General features: G+C 36.5%; 1 protein-coding gene across 2 annotated transcripts in view; it reads right to left on the bottom strand.

Moving 5' to 3' along the window:
* Positions 1-21,108, bottom strand: part of MED14 (mediator complex subunit 14) — a 155,682-nt gene that overhangs the window by 103,579 nt on the left and 30,995 nt on the right. For both annotated transcript variants that reach the window (XR_014131246.1, XM_081756032.1), the window contains exons 3-6: positions 20,919-21,051; positions 13,725-13,898; positions 9,005-9,130; positions 3,807-3,939 (exon numbers count right to left, since the gene is read on the bottom strand). Coding sequence is in view for 1 of the 2 variants with exons in the window: in XM_081756032.1 (XP_081612158.1) it covers positions 3,807-3,939; positions 9,005-9,130; positions 13,725-13,898; positions 20,919-21,051 (566 nt within the window). In the remaining variant the exon portion in view is untranslated. The remainder of the gene's footprint in view (positions 1-3,806; positions 3,940-9,004; positions 9,131-13,724; positions 13,899-20,918; positions 21,052-21,108) is intronic.

Here is a 21,108-nt window from a genome sequence, read left to right on the forward strand (position 1 = left end):
TATGGACGGAGAGGACGAGTGTGTGGATTATAAGCCTTGTCTGCATTTAATTTGTCAAGGAATCCACTCAAAATCCAATCATGGTATTTGGATTGCTTTTAGAGCGGTTTTTTTTTTCTACTTTTTTTTTCGATTCTAAAGGAAGACTAATAGCCGTCCCTGAAGAGTTAAACAAACGATAAAGAACTGATTTTTAACTGATAAAGATATAACATTATCTTATTATCTAAGTCTATAATTTTATAATTGCTACATACTCAATTATTTATTAAAAATTCAATTTTTATATAGATCTTAACGTCATATGTATAAGCTGTGCCAGTAAGAAGAGTAGTGCGCAAGTGAGTTTTAACATTTTTGTTGTACTGCAGAAAAATCATTAAATAGCAAGTACTTTATCGAAGAAATCCCTGAACACATTTTGCACCATTTAAGTTATCAGTTCATCAAGCTTTCATTCCAAGTTTTGAACTCTCATCAAAAGACGTAGCTTTCATTCCAAGTTTGGAACTCTCATCAAAAGACATAGCTTTCATTCCAAGTTTTGAACTCTCATCAAAAGACATAGCTTTTATTCCAAGTTTTGAACTCTCATCAAAAGACATAGCTTTCATTCCAAGTTTGGAACTCTCATCAAAAGACATAGCTTTCATTCCAAGTTTTGAACTCTCATCAAAAGACATAGCTTTCATTCAAAGTTTGGAACTCTCATCAAAAGACATAGCTTTCATTCCAAGTTTGGAACTCTCATCAAAAGACATAGCTTTTATTCCAAGTTTTGAACTCTCATCAAAAGACATAGCTTTCATTCCAAGTTTGGAACTCTCATCAAAAGACATAGCTTTCATTCCAAGTTTTGAACTCTCATCAAAGACATACTAATGTTTTCATAAAGTGAATCAATCTTCACGTGAGAAAGCCCACATAATATGAAAGCCCGAAACCACTTACGCAAACTCTTATAGACGCAATAAATTAGGTAAGTCGGTGGAAAATTATTCTTAAAACAAGTAGCAGTGGCACGTGTGCATAACGTGAAGTAGTTCCGTTTGTATGGTGTATTTTCTCAATTATATTCAACCACTTTCAGTTTTCGGTAGAGAGATTAGAGTGGAGATGGAATATATTCTTGGGACGCTTAACTGATCGCAGAAAAAGCGTTTCTCGCTCTCTCTACAGCAATTAACGCAGAACTAAAAATGGTCCATTTCTGCCACTTCCGGTTTGAATAAAGGGTTGAGAAAGAAGATGGTGTCTACTCTTAGAAAATCTTTCAGTTTTACGTCCAACGGTTATGCCAGCTAGGCTAAAGGAGACGGTGAGGATGAGAAATGAATGAAATGGTGGAATGAAGAAAGTGGGAGGAAACGGGAGAGCCCCGAGAAAACCCACGCACATGGTGTTTATCCACCACAAAGCTATCTCTTATTGTTTCTCCATTGTGTGGTTCAAATTAAAATTGGAAGTTGTACTAGATTTATCAATATTGAAACCGGAAGTTTATTGGATTTCTGGATATTGAAACCGGAAGTACTGTATTTCTCAATATTGAAACCGGGAGTTGCACTGGATTTCTGGATGCTGAAACCGGAAGTTGGATTGGATTTCTATCACTTCTGGTTTTAGTATAGAGTTAAAGATGGAGATGAAATATATTCTTGGTACGCTTAATCAATTGAAGGAAACCGTTTCTTGCTGTCCGTCTATTACTGTATTTGGTTCATAGTGTATAACAGTCCTGAGTTCACGCCTTTCGGACAAACCGCTTACACCATCAAGTGACATCCGCAGGGCCTGTCCAGTTCCACACACCAGACAATACAGCCTTGCATTGCAATGTCTGTGAACTTGGAATGCGCACTTGTTCCCACCAGTTGTCACTCAATGGTGCTGTACTTGGCGTTCAACCCAACACGTCAAGGTCCAGTTTTCTCTGAGGTAGCACCTGTAAGATGATCCAAGACGTAATTGCCAAGAATAGGTGATGTGAAAAATTTATGTAATCATCTATTCTTGTTCACCTGTTACAATATAATCATCATGCACAAACGTAAAACATGCTTCACTTGGAGGTGTAAATCAGAGCACTTGTTCGTTTAGTGTCTTTATTATAAAAGCAAAAACACCTGTATGATTACACAAATTACAAACACAGTAAATATGGTATCTCTATACTTTCTTGCCCCTTTCTCTTTTTTATGAAATGTAGAACAAATATTCGAAGAGATGTGCACTATCGTTGATCCTGGCTTGCTTCTCGTGCAACGACTTCCTGGTGCATGGCGGGTTTACTTGACGTTAAAGAATATTGTTCCTTCAAGATAATCCGATGCATCCTCTCATTTAGAATGTTCGAGGCATTTCGTTTCACATAGAATTAAAATGTAATCGTTGGGCACCAAGATGTGACATTTATAATCAACAATTTCGTGCATGGTGACTTTATGAGAACGTTTGTAACATTTGCATTTTTAGAGACTGGCATTAATTCATGTCCGCCTCCAGTCATCAGTTATTGCGTACTTACTTGTCCGCGCCCATGTTGTCATTCTTAACTTTAGCACCAGACTATCATGCACTATTGAAATTCGACACAATGTTCAATTTTAAAATTAACAAATTATACACAAGTGATCGTCTTTAACTTTAAAGTATTTATGAAGTTTTTATCATATGCGCTTTTGGTGTCACGAGTCTAACAGCTAGTTCGCACCACTTTTTAATATATGTTGAGTCATTCTGCCTCATATACTCACTAACATATTCACACCATTTTCACAACTAAGAAGTACCTGAAAACTTATTTCTTTTTCCGTTTCTTCTATTCGTGTTCCTATGCTACCACTAAGTAGCGGGCGAACTCTTCATTGAGGCAAGTTGCAGAAAAATACGGGGTTAGCAAACACTCGCTTCATCACAGGTATAAGGGTAAGCATGTGGGAAAATATGGACGGCCATGTGTTTTTAATCCTGATGAAGAGAACACAATCAACGAATGTATCAAATTGGCAGGTGAGTGGGGGTTTCCCTTAACAAAGTTTGATGTGCGTCTCATTGTGAAGGTTTGACTTTGAAAAATCATAATCAAAATTCTAATAAGTAGCTTTAGAACTTAAATGTGACTCAGTTAAAGTATCATAGCACACAAGAGACAAATGGTAACTTTCGCACTAAATGCGACTTTTTTTTTTTTTTTTTTAAGATATATTCTAGGTTCTTATGTATGCTGAATATACCAGTTCTCGTCCGATCACCCAAGTCAAGCAGCATCGGGCCTGGTCAGTACTTGGATGGGTGACCGCCTGGGAACACCAGGTGCTGTTGGTATACTTTTTTTCTAATTTTGTTTTTCACAAAGACGAATATTCACACATCGTTCACCATGATAATTTCGTAATCATGCATTACTTAAAACAATTAGTGTACTGGAATTACCACAGCCACCAGGTACAAAACGCAAAATTTGCGTTTAAGTAAAGGAATAAAATTATGCACAAATTTGGAGCAGTTACAAGTGATCAAAGTAAAGACCGGAAATGGTTGACTTCTACTACTTCCGGTGGATGAATCACCTCCATCGCCGAGCTCGATTCCTAACTTTTGACCCTCTTCATCCCGATCAAAATTGATCGTGATTCACCAAGTACTCGTAGTTCTTGAGATTTTCTTGTCTCCTGGACGGACGGACACAGAAAATACACATAAATCATTTCTTAAAAGTTAGTCAATTACATGCCTTAAATAAAGATGACACAGAAATTAATGTAACAAAATGTAAAGTAATAGTATTGGTACTTAATAATTACCTCCAGTTTCTTTGTCTTCTACAAGAATGTCGATATCCAACAACCTCCATGGAATATTAGGACCATCTCCCATAACAGTCAGCGATACTTCGAATTCGTGTTCTACATGAAACGTTACTCTCCCTCCTTCAATCTAATCAACAGTCAAAAAATTAATAAATGAACGAGAATTTGGATGCTGTTTTAAAGATAAATGTTCTACTAATAATTATAACAAATACACTGAATACTTTAAAAAAACACGATATGGAAAGAGATGACAAAATGAACACTTCATTTGCCTATTGTAACTGTAAAATCTGCTAGTCTGGTCAACAGGGCGCCCGGAATGCCCAGGTTCTAAATACATTCTACGGGTCTACGGCCCAACAAACTAAATCGGAAAGAACACCTAAAACACAAATTTAAAATAAGGTAATTAGTAAAGTAGTGCACTAAGATTAGAACTATCTACATATATTGTTATATACTAAAAAGTAATAAGAGCAATCTATTACTATTGAGAAAGGTAAGCGACCGTAAGTATTGACAAAATTTATGTAATATTCTTTACCACTGTGAAGAGACAACAAAATAATGTGCAGATAGTGCTGTGAAAAAATGACTTAAGCCACTCTGTGTATGGGCGAGTGTTCCATTCGAAATATCGGAGAAAAAACTGAAATATTACTAGGTAATTTGATACATCTACAAGCTTAAATATTAACCTATAAATAATTATTTATGACATTTACATCTTATAATGTATGCTGTAAGAAGTATTCAGCAAAGCAAAGATCACTCTTATCTAGCAGGGTTAATATTGGAAATAAATCTCTTGAGTTTAACGTCACACGATTACGCCCTTTAGGTTAACGGAGACGGTGATTAAAACAAGTGAATGATGATGGAAGAATTGATGAAATGCGAAAGTGTGAACGGGAATACCTCAAGAAAACCCACGAGCACGATATTGTCCACCGCAAACTTACTTGGCCTGAGATCGAACCAAGGACCTCACGCACCAGAGGAAAGCGCTCTACCACTGAGCCACCGTGCCCCAGGCTTAATATTAGACTAAGGAAGAAGTTGTTCACGTGTCATGTATATAGAATTGAATTTGTATGTTTTAGATACTTTGACATTACGGAAGTTAGAGAAGAAATATTTAAGAGTTGTGGTGTTGGAGGAAGAAGAGAAGATAAAATGGACAGAGAGAGTAACAAAGGAAGGTGTTTTAAAACGGATAGGAGAGAAGAAAACTCTTTTAGCCAGCATCCTTCGTAGAAAGACAACTGGATTGGACACATCTTTCGAAGAAATTTTCTTCTTCATACCGCCATAGAAGGAAGATGGAGAAAAAGCGAGGAATACTAAGAACACAATTGATCGATGATTTGAAAAAAAGGAAGAAGAAGAAAATATTGGAACTTAAGAAAAGAGGAAGCTGAAGATCGAGAAACATGGGAGAAACATTTCCAGGCCCAACCCTAACATTAGAAACACCTCATTCGTCCCTCGACCTGCCAAAAGGTGGAATATATAATAATAATAATTTTATTGGTATCAGGAAATTATAGACTCTGAGTCCAATTACAATTCTCAAGAACAGTATAGGAATAAGAATAGAAACAAAAATCAAGTATACAATAATATTAAAATAAAAACATACACTAAAGTAACATAATAACACACATTTCGTTTTATAGCGCATTGCGAAATACTCGTGCCTCTAATAATTGCAAATTATGGAGCGGATCTTTCGAGATAGTGTACCGTCTTTCGAATAAGTGCCAAACGTCGTCAAAATAATGCAGTATATTCTCGCTATATCAGTCAGTAATGCACATGTCAAATGAGTGTATAAGGTACTGAACTGAGATATGAACAGAATGTCGACAGGACTTGTGATGCCAAAATCTGTGTTCAGCTGAACTTGAACTAACTCACCATTTCTCCCACGGAACGGTTCTGGATAACAGTACTCCTTTCCAGCTGCGAGGAGATCCAAAAAGTATGAATAATATAGTAGGCCTCTTTAAACACTAATGTTTTGTGTTATTTTCATTTCGTTTGGTATAGCATACGTTTAGTTACACATAATGGTAATGTTAGTAATAGTGATTATGAATATTAGAAGTAACAATGATAATATCCAAGGAAGAAAGAAAGAAAGAAAGAAAATAACTGTCTTTCAAATTTGCATCCCCAATTACACAAATGCCGCTTGTTTTCACTTTAGTCTGGTGAAATAACATTCAAACAACATAACGTCGGTTTTTTTTTATGAATATGATATAACACAAAAAACAAAATTTAACAATGAACATGATAGAAACGGGAAACACACCTACAGAGAAAAATATTTACAAATCTAAGACAAGTCCATTAATTCACAAGAGCAAAATCAGAAATACGCGTATCGAAGATCTGCACAGAGGTGCACACTGATGTAATTTGTCTCCAAAAGACCCACATAGACGAATGAAATAAAACCAATTTAAGAATAGCAGGATATATAAAACCAGAATGTATTTTTCACAAGCACAGCCTCGCCACCTTTATTAAGAACGAATTGAAGGACGAAGTTATGATTAATATTATGCCTGCATCAAGGCTGACCAAATACTATCTACGATATATATATAAAAATCCCATCTCAACGCTGTTGGTATCCTGATAATCTACCAACTGGTCAATATCCCACAATTTATATGGTTATTTCAACTCCTACCACAAGACTCGGGGTCATAAGATAAAAAATGAAGAGGGTCTAAGCTAGCGAGCTGAATAGAGACCAATGACCTGGAACTTGTGTATGATACCAACCTAGGAGGAGTCTTTCATATAATCCAGACCTATGCATTGTAGGCAAATGTAACTCATCCTTCTTACACAACAGAAGATTCTTGGTCCTTTTTCCCACAGCCAAAACCGAGTCATTGTTAATGAACTTGATCTAAGCATTCCTCTTATAATCAGTTCTCCTATGTCTAGATGGAATCTTAAACATAGCTAACAAATGAATACAGCGACAGAACAGAAAAAAGTAACAACAGAATTCCACCTTGCCCTGAAGCTTTTTCGATATTTACTAATCTGCTTTGGCAAAAAGATTAGTATTCATGCCTTAGGTGCAAGAAACATAGGTTCAATATCTGACGGAAGTACTCTGCTCGGATCCCACATTAAGCTGTATGTCTATGTATCACATAGGCAGAGAAAAAGAGACGTTTAAATCAAGAACACAATCAAATCTCGTATAGACATTACAAACTGTGGTTGAGTTTTAACCCAAACAGGAGACGTTTCTCTCATTATACTTAAGGATAATAAAGAATAAGGTTAGACAGCAAATAATTGATAAGATAATTATGAATTCAAAAGCTAGTCAAAATTGGAAACTATACTACCGAGGGTTTTGGGATTAACAACAGCATTAGGCAGAGACGAGTTGTCAGCTGTTTAGACCAACGAGACATGATTTTCACGAAATCAAGTCAAATACACACTTATACTGCTGATATTATAACTGTTACAAGGGACGAACAAAAATTACGAACTGTTTATGAAGATCTAGAGAGATGGAACTGGGTTTGTGGTAAACCAGAAAAAATAATATCATATCATTACCAACATCAAAAGCCAGAAGAAAATCTCGCATACTAAAAATAGGCCAAAAAGCATTTTAAAAAGTTCATCAGCTTTACTTTGGAAACGTGATACATAGCGAAAAGAAAATGGCTATGTGTATACAAGGGAGAATACAAACAGGAAATAGGGATTACGCTAACCTCCAAATATTTACGAGTAGATTCAATATCAAAGAACACAAAACTGCAAGTACATAATACATTCGTGAGATCAGTTGTTACTTATACCTGCACGAAAACGTGGACACTGACTTTAGCAACTGAAAATACTATAAAGTTCTGCTTTTAGGGTGGAGCTTAAATATGGTACACGGGAATTTTGAACTTTTCCAATTACGGGAATTTTGAACTTTTCCAATTACGGGAATTTTGGACTTCCGAATCACCTTCTATTATAAAAGGTCCCTCCTATATACAGGAATAATAATTAAAATCTCAAATATTAAGTTCTTCATAGATATTTAGTGGTCTGTTTGTGAGATTATAGGAACTAAGACCGAGCGTCCTAGGGTGACAGGATCCACGACTCTTGAGGCTAAGAGTGTGTGTAAGTATCTCTCAGAGACCAAGCGTCCTAGAGAGGAGGATAAAACTTAAAGAGCAGGCGTTTTAGAGAGTGTGAGATCTTCTATAGAATCATGGTCCAAGCGAGAGATCTCTCAGAGACCAAGCGTCCTAGAGACTGGTAAGGATATTGCGTGGACCAAGCGTCCAAGCGAAGGGAAGCACGCAAAGACTAAACGTACTAGAGAGTGGAGAAGACGATCAATCGGTGAAGACCGACGGCTTCTGTGGTGCTGTGGCTCCTTTTATCCCGAAATGTTGCCAACTTCATTGATCTTCGTTACTGGACGATTGTTGATGATGATAGTTTACGACGTCTACTGCGTGGTTGTCGTCTGAAGTTGTTCACAGCCAACACATGGTGTTGGGAACATGTGGATCATTACACTACATTCGAAAGATCTGAACGAGAAATGTTACGCAAAATCTATGGGCTAATTAGGAAAGGAGACATGTAGAGAAAATGATACAATCAGAGATGTAAATGATTATAAAGAGACATACTGCGTTTTATTAAAGTCAAATAATTGGGTGGCTAAGACACATAGAGAGAATGAGAAACGCAACGATGCCAAAAAGAATGTTAAGAGGAAAGCTATTCAGAAATAAAAGAGTGGAAAGGTAGAAAACGAGGTGGATGGACAAAGTGATAAGACGACTTGAAACAAATGAAAGTGAAGAATTGAAGGATGATCGCCAGTGATAAGAAAAGGAAGCTGCTTGTTGAAGCAGTCAAAGCCCCTCAGTTCCTCAAGCTGTAGCGCTGAGGCGTAAGGAAGGTTAGACAACGATAGTAGCTGTATAACTCGAAGAAACTGGAACACCAATTCATTCTAATTTCTGTAGTACCTTACACTTTACGGTAAACATTTTCAAAGCTGATCATTTTTAGAAAAATAACATCAAAATAAATGGAAGTGTAATATATACAGTTCTAAATCTTTCTAATAACTTTAAATGTCATCGTGTGCAACATAATTTAACTATACATTGAATACTAACCTTTAGATTTCGCATCTGCGCCAACAAATTGCTGGTGACTAATCGATGCTGTATGACTTGGTTCAGTCGTAATAGAGTTGATCTCTTCTCTAGAGGTGTTATTGGATCGGGAGGTACTATACGCTCCTAAAATACAAGAAATAATCACATTTATAGTGTGCAAAATAGCAATTTTTAAAATTATACCTAACATCCCCAAAACAACTATTTTTTATATATATATATATATATATATATATATATATATATATATATATATATATATATCAAAACTTGTGTAAGGCTATATAAAATGAATTTAATTCTCTACTTTTATACTATTACAGTTACAATCTGATAATTGTAGGAATCTATGAGAAGTTTTAAATGTTAATGCTCACAATCTTAATCACTTTAATCATAAATCTTAATTCTTATTTTTAGAAACTAAAAAATAAATAAATAAATAAAGATCTCAAGAGAAGTCTTAAATGACTGATTAATGATCTGCTGTGTCTTCTTAGACAAAATTAGGTTAGTTTTCGAGATAGTAGATCCGAATGGATCTCCGCTCCAGTTTATAAGCGTAGTAAACTTGAAATGTGACGCTTTTTTTTACGGACACTGTAGTTTTACCCTTCACTTCGTTCATCAACCTTTTACTTAATCGATAATGGAAATTACTGGTGCGTCCCTACAGCTTACAGTGAGATCCGAACCACATGGGCTCCTATTGGGAATCAAACACAGGTCTCCCGTGCCGTAGACGCTACGCTAACCACCTTGGTCACAAGAGCTCGAACTCATGTGAGAGAATTGGTCCGATAAGAAGGAACGTGAACAGAGAAACTTATTGGATAGGACGAAAGTACTGTTGAACTCTTGAATGTGTTATCTCAAACTAGTAGCCTTTGCTGTTTCATGTACTGGTTGTGTGTGGTATGTAAAAAATGCAGCCAAGAATTCAGCCAAATGAGACTCACCGAAATCTTCGCAAAGTTTTTATCAACATGTGGGAACATCATTTGGCATACAGTGAGTTCTAATCTCGTGAAATGTGGGATATACCCCTATATATATATATATATATATATATATATATATATATATATATATAGTGTGTGTGGAGTAGAGGGGAAAGAAAGAGTTTTGCAAACCGAGGCTAAAATCCATTACCTGAGATAGCCTATGCTTTGCTCGTTTTCCAGCATATGTATGAAGCGAGGATCTAAAATTAATCCTAAGATTTATCTCAGAACGCACGTGTATGCTGCTGCATATACGGAGCAGTCATACACACGAGCTTACAACTCCGCAGAAGGTGGCGCTAAATTGCTTAACTTTCATACACATACAAAAATACTGGGAATAAAGCATTGCTGACGTCACTCACGTTCCTTTACTGATCGTGGGAAAATTCCTCTCTACCATACCGAAGTTTTCTGCGCAAATGATACACACGCATATTGACAGATTGAATCTGACATACGGTAATTTCCCGCCACAATTATACACACACGCATGTGCAGAACTAACTTTCGAGAAACTATAATTAATTGTTGCCATATCAAAGCTCCAGTTACTAAATTTACTCTCAGTGTTCAACATTCACTCTCTCAGGAAAAGAGGGGAGGGGGCAATTTCTACAATATTTAATTTCCGATTTTGTATTCATAAAAATTTTGTCTAATAATTTGCATGAATAACAATTAAGGTGAATTCACCGGTTTCGGGTATGAGGAAACAATTTAACTAGGTCTTGATGTTGTGAAAAGTTATTTAGACCCTAACCTCCAGTGAAATCAACCGTGCATCCACAAGTATCTTGAGAAAAAAAAATCGTATATGCATCTTTCAAATATTTTCCATAAATCTTATTCTTCGTGCAAAGAACGGCAATTCCTCTAGTAATTAAATACAGAAGGTTGCTCCGTCTAAATGTCTCCGATTTAAACCTTCACCCCTGCTCACAGAATCGACCGATCCGAATGATTCAAACAGCAGGAGAAAGCCAAAGACTTCTAGTATCTTGTCAAGTTCACGAGTGTGCGGTGCGGTGCGGTTCATCATGGCTCCCAAGGTCAACCGGTTTCTGGAAGGCTACGTCGTAACACTTTACCACGCCAAGTTTTCCGTGACACAGATTCAAAAATGGTGCAGGGAAAATTGATGTGCACTGCGGTCAACGACCATCAACAATATAATTAATCGACATAAACGATGTTTCACTACTTCGTTCACCCAGTAAGGGGAATACAAAGCGACCATGTACTGCGGTTACTCCACCTGTAGCTCGGAAGTTGCGCCGAATGATCCTGCAGGAAGACCTTCCTACACAACGTGTGATGGCAAGAAGACCGTACGTGACACTCAACCGTGAACCACAACCTACGTGGGAAACTAAAGTTCCGGATGGTGTTTACACGTCGTGGACATGTCCTTACTGTAGCCCACCGGAAGGAGAGGACGACTCATTGTAGGCGCCTCTACGAACGCCATCTATCTGGGGAAAAGGGGAAGTTTGTTGCTACACTCGATGAAGCATAGATTTATCTATCAGATTGTGGCAAATTAGAGCCGTAATGTATACCCCACGAGACGCAAAAACCCGTCCTGCTTCACCCGTCAGTGCAAAGTTTCTGAAGGGATTTCTGTTATCGCGGTACACTAATATGAAGGCAAATTAACGATTCCGCAGGTGCCTAAAAACTGCAAAATCAACTCCACATTTTATCAGCAACATATTCTCACACCAACTTACACAGTAGATCTGCCCCGTTTGTATGGAAATGCAATAAATCAAGTCTGTGTTCATTTGATACGACCTTACAACATATATCCCGTTCTACACAAAATATTTCTGTAACAGATGGTAGCAGCATCCACGCTATTCCTTCCAGGACATACCAGTGAAGTCACATGGATTTTTTGCGAGTCTGGCCTATTGAAAAGAGCACTTGCATCTCGTTATGTAACCACTCACTGTCTGTGGTCTCTGGAAAGCCTGCTACGATTAATGGCTCAAGATTTCTGTTTCTGTATTTCAACGGAGCTTCCTGCACTGGAAGTTCAGATGCAGGGCTATTGTCAAGACACATGGTGCTCACATCGAAGCCAACCGATAGAGATTCCGTGGTTTTTCAAATTGGACACACACAGACGGATCAGTTTTCTGTAAACAAAACTTTTGATATTTCAACCTCGATTTATTTAGTTTAAGTGACGTTTCAAAACCGACTCACTGCCGTATCATTAAAGTTACAATTAGATATTGAATACTGTGTGGAATATAAGTGCAACGATTGTTTTCTACATTTTTATCTGGATTGCATTACAATTTTCTAATGTTGATCTATTTAGCACATGATATAACATATTTAAAACCTCATGAGAAACTTAAAATGTTAACATAATATTGTGTGTTTCTGAACTTTTTAAAGAGCAGAACCTGGGAGACGTTCACATGCACTGTACCAACCTCCCCCTCCCCAAAGATAATTCGAAATGTCGTTTTTCCCCTTCATTCTATTCTGACGCATTCCAAAACCGGTCGACAATCATTTCGTAATCTCAGTCAAATTCCCTCCCTCTTCTAAAAATGCATCCTGATTTCTGACAATATATGACTGGAGTAACCCAATAATATTCTGAAGCGATACACACCTCGAATGTGCTCATCATGCAAATGGACAAAGTCATTTCACGCTTATGCCTTCTACGTTAAAGAAGACAGATGATTGTTACAGTTAATAATAATGAAACAATTGGTAGAGTGAGAATGTAAAAGGAAACAAAAACTCCCGAGAAAAACTCCATGGACAGGATGTTATCCACAACAATTCACAAGGCAAGGGATCGAACCAAGGACTACTCGAACAAGAGATGAGGGCTCAACCAATGAGTCCATGTGTCAGATTGTGTGTTGTACGCGATTATTCTACCTAGGTAAATAGATTAATTAATCGTGAACCCAACACAAACCAGATCGTGACGCCATGTTCACACAAACTACTTCCTTCCTTATGAACTCAACGAAGAACATTTTTTCTCTGTACAAATACCGTGAACTTCAGTGGACTTACTATACTCGTACTGCAAACAAGTTTTCCAGTTCGTTTCATACGAAGTTCCCGTCTGAATTTCTTCATGACCTATACGTAACATTTGCTACGTGATCGACTCTTGCAGCTCTACCTTATGTATATATGAGAGTTCAAGACGTAACAACCACTTGGACATGATATGTTTACGTAGCCTTCCTGAACGGTTTGTACGAACAAAAAAACAGAAAATGGTATTGGTTTTGCCTCGCCCTTCCTTTCCTTTACACTTTCTTGCAATCCATGCTGTGCTTACTGAAAAATTCCACGAAAATCTCTCCGTTTTAAATACAAACTTATTTGCTGAGCAAAACCATATTTTTTACATTAAAAAAATTAATACTTGTGACTCTTTTATGTAAAGATATATTATTTTGCTCAGCAAATAATAAGTTTGTATTTAATTATATACAAAGCAAAGCTTCTACTTATGGAAAATATTACCTTTCGTTTTGTATTGAATCAAGCACCATATATATATTAATAGTAGTAGTATTATGCCTACACAGTGCACAAGTGATATATATTTTGTCAGAGCAGGTATACTTCTTAGTGGTAGAATTATTTACCAATTGTACCTTCATCGTTCGGCTGCTGCTTGTATTAACCTACTAACACTAGAATAATATCCAAATACTTACACGAATACAAGATGGTAGTCGAGAGTAGGTTCCTGTAGTGAGAACTTCGATTGCCGCAGGAATATGGAAGTTGGGTAACCGAGCATGGACCAAAGTCTCTCGGGCCATTCGAGCCAGCATGTCAGCAGTTTCAACGAACAACAGAGATTGTTTATCAAGAAATCCCATTATTTGCTGCAAAATGTAAAACAAGATTATTAAATTAAGTACTTGTATTAGTTGTAAAACATGCTATCACAAAATTACCGTAAGTATACAAACAATTAAAGAAACTTCGCTTTACTGATCATCTTATTTTATGTGGTTCTTAGCATATGAGACACAACAACAGAAAAGACAACCTAATTCCGCTAACACTGTACAATTTAAAAGCGGGAACTAATTCTTAAGTCATTCTGCATTCAACCTGAATATAATGTAACTTTATAATCGATTCTAGCATTGGTTCAGATGGGAGTACTGAGAACTGTTGGAGACAATTTTCACATTATCATTCATTTACATTACATTTTCTTCTTCTGAAATAACACTACTCGCTACTCCCGCGAAACTTGGGGATTTCGTTTCATACAATTACGATTATTTTTGAAAATTTGGATTCAACTCTCCCCCCAAGGAGATAAGGTCTCTAAGTATGTGGGTATTCATACCAGAATAATTCAAATGGGAATTTACAGAAAACCATTCTGCTTTCTCCGACGGTAGGCGGTAGAGACAGAAATACCGAGTACCGGCTGGCTTAAAGCTTAACGTTTCTTTCAGCACTGAGAATATATGAGGCGTATACCTATAGTTTAACAGGAGACACGAACCACATGAGCACCTATCGGGAATCGAACCAAGATCTCAAGTGTCTGCTAACCATATACGCCACAAGGAAGCTGTTTGCAAATTTCGAAATCTGAAAGTCATTTAATTACGAAAAAAGACGTATATATTATTATTCTGGGATAATTACATCGACAGTCACAACTATTTAAATATAACCACGCAAAAATCACTAAAAAATGCTTTTGTCTCTAAGGGTTAAAAATATCGTTTATATTATACTATATTATATATATATATATATATATATATATATATATATATATATATATATATATATATATAAGGGTACCGGTACTAGGAAAGCTGGGAAAGTTTTGCAATATGACTCAACCATGTGTCGCAGGAGTCTGCTCCTTGGTGTATGCTGAGACATGTTCATACTTGCACAGTAATCGCTGCGCCAAGTCGATGGATTGGGTTATTAATTAGCAGCGATAGTTTAAAGTGCCTACGGTATCTTGGTCACGAAATGAGATAGAGTAGTTTTGCGGTATAAATTCTCACGTGGTTTAAACGTAGACCAGTGCTTAGAAAATATGACCCTTGCACTGGGTGATGTCTGTCCACATCGTACGACTATATTCAGGTTGTACAGAAAGTTCCAAAGGGAAATGTTCACTCTGGAGGGAGCTGAGAGTGTGGAAAGGCCACGAACATCAGTTACGGAGGAAAACACTACTGCTGTTAGAAAAATGAATGACAAGCGAATGACCTACCAGCAGAATGAAAATACCTTGGGCCTAAATGCACTAGCAATCGGTTCGATTCTGCATGATCAATTGCACGTGAAGAAACTTTGATGTCTTTGGGTGCCGCATAGTCTGACTGAAGAGCAGATAACACGATATGTAACATGGTGCCGAGAGATAAGGGACAATCTTGATATGTGAACAGTATCGTGACAGATGATGTAACTTGGTTGTACTATTATGATGTGCCGACCACGACTCAGAACAAGGTTTGGGTCTTTGATGAGGAGGATACACCTGTAGCAGTCAGAAAATCGCGATCAGTAAAGAAGAAAATGATAGCTATATTTTTAAAAATCGAGTGGAATTGTGGAGCGTGTCGTCTTGGACACGGAAGACAATCATAGCTAAGTACTACATTGAACAGTGCCTGCCTAAAGTCATCGAATCTATGAAGAACCTACGGCCAAATTCAAGAATGGATACTTGGTACCTCCATCATAACAATGCTCGAGCTCACCGCGTGAAAACCTGCACCGATTATTTGAGCACTACAGGATTGAAATTTCTTAAGCATCCTCTTTACAGTCCGTATCTTGCACCCTGAGACTTTGCACTGTTTCTGTATGTAAAATAAAGCTGAAAGGAATGTGTTTTTCCAGTGATGAGAGATCTTCTGAGGGTTTGGGACAACGAGTGTGCCTTGCTCCCTAGTGAAACTTTGTAGATCTGGTTTAACGAGTTTCGGAGCATGGAGAGGTGTATCGAATGTGGTGGAAATTATTTTGAAAAAAATTAAATAAAAAAAACTGAATTGCAGTATTGCAGAACTTTCCTAGTACCCTTTATATATATATATATATATATATATATATATATAATATAAATCTCTGTATGTTGGCCATCGGTTCCACTGAAATGTGGCCAGCTTATAGAAAATTAATGTAATTTGAAGCAAAAGCTATTACAGTTCGTAATGTAAGTACTTCAAGTGCAGTACCTAATTATTACCTACGTTAGTTTGAGCTAGTAAAAATAATTTCTACAATTAAAAAATCATATGTAATAAATATCTAACTTATTAGAAAAAATCCTCCTATCTGAAGTCCTAAAATAGCTCCCTTCTCCCTTGATTCCGTAATATTCAACTTCACTCTGGTGTTAATATTCCTTTTGACGATTCATCATAAGCATAGAACACTTGATAAACTCTGCTTAATGAAAGTTTGTAAACAAAATAATTCCTACACTGATATAAGCTCCTCTCCAAATTAATGGATAGGTTTTGAAATATATTCAAATTGTTTGTTAGCAGTTTTTACTAATCTAAATGTCAAACAATGGAATAATGGAAAGGATACCCACTTTTGAGTTCCCACATTCATTTCCACTTTCTTGATTAGCTTTCTGTTGTTTCCACCCTTTAAAAAGTGTGCGAGCTCCTGCCATCTTATCAACGTATTCTTCTTATATCTATTAGTTAAATCAAATTTAGAGATTATATTCAATTGTTCTAACATACCAGGAGATAACATTAATCTAGAGTCTCAAAAATTGGAAAGGAGCTTCAGTTAGTTTAAGAGTTATTTTGTTTACAAACTTTCATTAAGCGGCCCTTATCAAGTGTTCTGTGTTTGTGATGAACCGTATATTTGCATGACCAAAAGGAATATTAATACTAGAGTGAAGTTGGATATCATGGAATCTAGAGAGGAGAAATGGGACTATTTCAGAACTTCCTGAACATCTACAAATATCAAAGCATACAATTTAGAAAATCGCCGAGCCACTTCGTAAATTGAAATAAATGTGTTTGAGGTTTACTACATTAGAGACAAACATCCGGGTCTTAATACCCAAAAAGAAAATTTAGATAAAAGGTATGGGCCACCGCACTCAACTTTCTCGCTCCAATTTCTAAAACAAATCATGTTCTGCTGCAGTTATTAATAAAAAAATTTTCGCTGAAACATTTTCTTCTGAAATATGAACAAAATTCTAAGATGCCTTCGGAAAACTTTACCGAAAGAAAACTCATCCCTAAAAGTAAACTACCCGTTGTAAATATTTCCGTAAGAAATAACTTATGCCATATGTTAAGGATATTAATGAAATTTTTGTTTATAAAATAATAATAAAATCGCATGAGTGGTTATTTCACAAAATTGTCAAAAAACACCACGAGTAAACTATCGTTTGTGGATATTCTCATGGAAATGATTTAGGCAACATTGTAAGAATATTAATGAAAAAGTAATTTATGAAATATGACCAAAATCGCCTGAGTAGTTTTTTGAGAAAATCGTTCGAAAGAAAACTCACCCCTAAGAATAAACTATTACTTCTCGATTATTCCTAGAGAAATGGCTTTTACCATATTGTTTTTAGAAAATTGATTTATGAAATATAAACCTAAAACGTTAGAGCAGTTCTTAAAAAAAATAGCAATTTTCGATTTCTTACTTTAGCAAATTATCCTTATTTCTAGAGGTAGGAAAAAAATTCGAAAAACCCAAATGAAGGATCACATAAAAACATTAAGTTTAAAATTCGGTTGAGATAAGTTGAACGGTGTCGCCTGTAGGTGAATGTACATCAGGAAGAACGGACGAACAGACGGACAATGTCGAAAAATCACTTTTTCGGTACCTATGGGCTATAAAAGGTGTAAATCTGATGAATCTGGAATTTGATATTTTTCATGATTACCGAACTTTCTTCTCTCCTTTCGTCGACCTTAATAAAAAGTGGAATGATGATATTATTAATCTTTAGACTTTAATTAAAATTACTCTTTTACACATGAAAATTCCTTTGTGTAATTCTGTACAACAGGGAGAAACAAATTATGTCATAATTTTGTACATAAAGACAGTTGATACATATTTTATTGATTTTACCATTAAGAACATAAATAAAAAGGAATTCAATAGAAGGTAATAATAATAGTAATCTTCTGTACATTTCGTTCAAAAGGTGGATACAAGAAAATTGAAATATCTGTAAACCATATACAAATTTATTATGGTAACATTGACGCTCTAAGACTATATCGCATTTAAATTCACAGAATTTTCTACCGGTCTGGTATGGAAAAGAATACACATGGAGTAGAGGGAGAGACCTTCACAATTGCACATTTATAGATCCTTCTGGGATAAGTCATTTCTTACAAACCTATAATAATTTTATTCAGCAGTGTATTAGCAGAAGACGCATTGAAAATGTGACCAGAGAAGTCCTGAAACAGTATGTTATGATCCTCATGTACGGTATGTAAGGTAGAACTTTTTTCTAATAAAAAATATGCATCAAATACCTTCCAAGATAAATACAAAGTGATTGCGGTTATTCACAATTACGGTCTCGCGATTCGCGGTTTCAACATTCGCAGGAAACATAACTGTGATAGATTTCTGCACTCGCGGATGTGAATTTCATTAGTCGCAGATCAAAACTATCTAAACAGTTGCTTACGATATACTGTACTGTGTTATTAAAATGCAACTACCTTTTGACTTAATAGTGCTTGTCGACACAGCCTTTGAATGTCGGCCAATACACGCGCCGCTTTGTTCTTTGATAAGGACCTCCTTTATTTTGGTAAATTAGTCAAAAATGAAATCTTTGAGTTTACGTCCGACGATTATACCGCGAAGGCTAAAGGAGACGGTGATGATGGGAAATGAATGGAATGGTGGAATGAACAAAAGTTGGGGAAAACGGGAGAACCCCAAGAAAATCTCCGCACACTGTTCACCACAAAGCCTACTTGGCGTGGAATGGGATCGAACCAGAGAACTCACGCACCAGAAGTGAACACTCTACCACTGAGCTTTCACGGCCCTGGTAAATTAATCAATTGTTAGAATTCTTTCAAGGAATTAGCACGTATTTTCTCATATTTCTTTTTTTCCTTCTTTCTTCACGATCTATAAATCGTGAAAATTGTAATGCCGAGTACAAGAAGAGAGTTATCATTATGAAAAAATAAATAAATAAAATGGGAATTCTTGATAGTTTTGGTGAGAAGTTTGTATAGTTCTTTTAATATCAACGAATTAAGTGTACCAAGTATCAAAATATCTGAATAAAAATAAGGAATGCTACAGATTTGGCTTTTCTATTACGAAAAATCGTGCGTGTTCCAGCAATTGAAAAAATGGAGGCTCCATTACCACTGTGGATCGAAGATCGTATTCAGAAGAGAATACTTTTCAGGGTGTGATAACTCGTGAGAAAGCTACACATCTTTACGTGCATTTCAAAGAACCTACTACAGAATATTCGACTGGAGGATTTCAAGCACCAGAAAATTGGTTTAACAAATTTGAAATCACTAAACAAATCGTGAAAGAAACTGCATCTGCAGACACTACTGCAGCAGTATCACTCCTAATGAATTTCTGAAAGTGGATACAAACTTGAATAAGTGTTTAGTATAGGGCACAACATTTCCAGTCGCCAGGTTGCTATTGGCAACTAGAAATTTAAAGCTGGCGACCAGTGTTTAGTACGAGTGGTTTCTGGCTAAACATACAGGGTTGCGCAGTTTGTTTCGCACGAAAATAATTGTCACCGAGTGAGAGAAAACACGAAATGTGAAGTCTTCACAACGTTGTAATTCACCCCTCCTTTCCCACCCTCAATCGAAAGATGTAAGATTTTTTTGGTTTTGAAATTTTATGCCCTAATGTAATCTTTTCTTTCTCAAACCAAAGGCCGTGGGGAGGGGGAAGGACCTCTTATAATTCCTTCCGGTACGTTAAGAAATACTAGCAACCATCATTTTAGGATTGGCGAGTGCATCTGAAATTGAAATTTTGCGCCCTGCTTTAATGCGAATGAAACATTTATACTTGAAGAAACAGGCTAAACCAAAAATGAAAGATCTGCACCTGGATTTAAGGTAGCAAAAAACAGAATTATGTTGTTGTTTTCTAACACATAAGTCACTCATGTTCTATAGATAATTAAATGCTCGTGTTTTAAAAAATTAAAACAAGAACAACTTACCAGTGTTTTGGCACGCGAACAAAAGTGAGAGCTATTGCTGCCATTTTTCAAGGATTGTTTTCTGAATCTTATTCCCGAAGTTAAAATTTGATTAAAGAAAAATAATTTAGGTTTCAAGGCGGTTCTAGTTTCGGATAATGTACCATGTCACCTCCATGATATTGAAATAGCGTATTCTAACATAAAGGTAATATTTTTGACACCAAACACATCCTTATTCCAACCTATGGACCAAGAAATAATTCACACCTTCAAACTCTATTACATAAGGAGAGACTTTAAAATCGTACCTGACATTAAAAAATGAAAATGAAATCTTCGAGTTTTACGTTCCACGGTTATGCCGATTAGGCTAAAGGAGACGGTGATGATGAGTAATGAATGAAATGGTGGAATGAAGAAAGTGGGAGGAAACGGGAGAACCCCAAGAAACCCCCCCACACGGTGTATGTCCACCACAAAGTTCACTTGGGGGGGGGCCGGGATCGAACCCGGGACCCCAAGCACCAGAGGTGAACGCTCTACCACTGAGCCACCGCGGCCCCTACCTGACATTAAGGAAACAGATTCAAACATGGATATTATGAAATGCTGGAAAAATTCTGACATAATAAAGTGTATTGTTTGCATAATACGAGTGCTCATTGTATATACTTACAGCTGACTTGTCAACTTTTGTTACACTATTCGCCCATTTCACCAATGCAAGCAACCGAACAAACAACTGGCGTGTGCGTGCAGAGAAGTTGTAGATTTCTATCTTGCGTTCCATATCAGTTTTTCGTGGAAGCCTGAAATTGGAAATAAGTAAATAAATAATAAATAAATTTAAAATTTTACTGTAATTA

This window comes from Thermobia domestica, chromosome 4, assembly GCF_964235325.1.
Source record: "Thermobia domestica chromosome 4, izTheDome1.hap1.1, whole genome shotgun sequence".
NCBI classification, from domain to species: Eukaryota; Metazoa; Arthropoda; class Insecta; order Zygentoma; family Lepismatidae; genus Thermobia; species Thermobia domestica.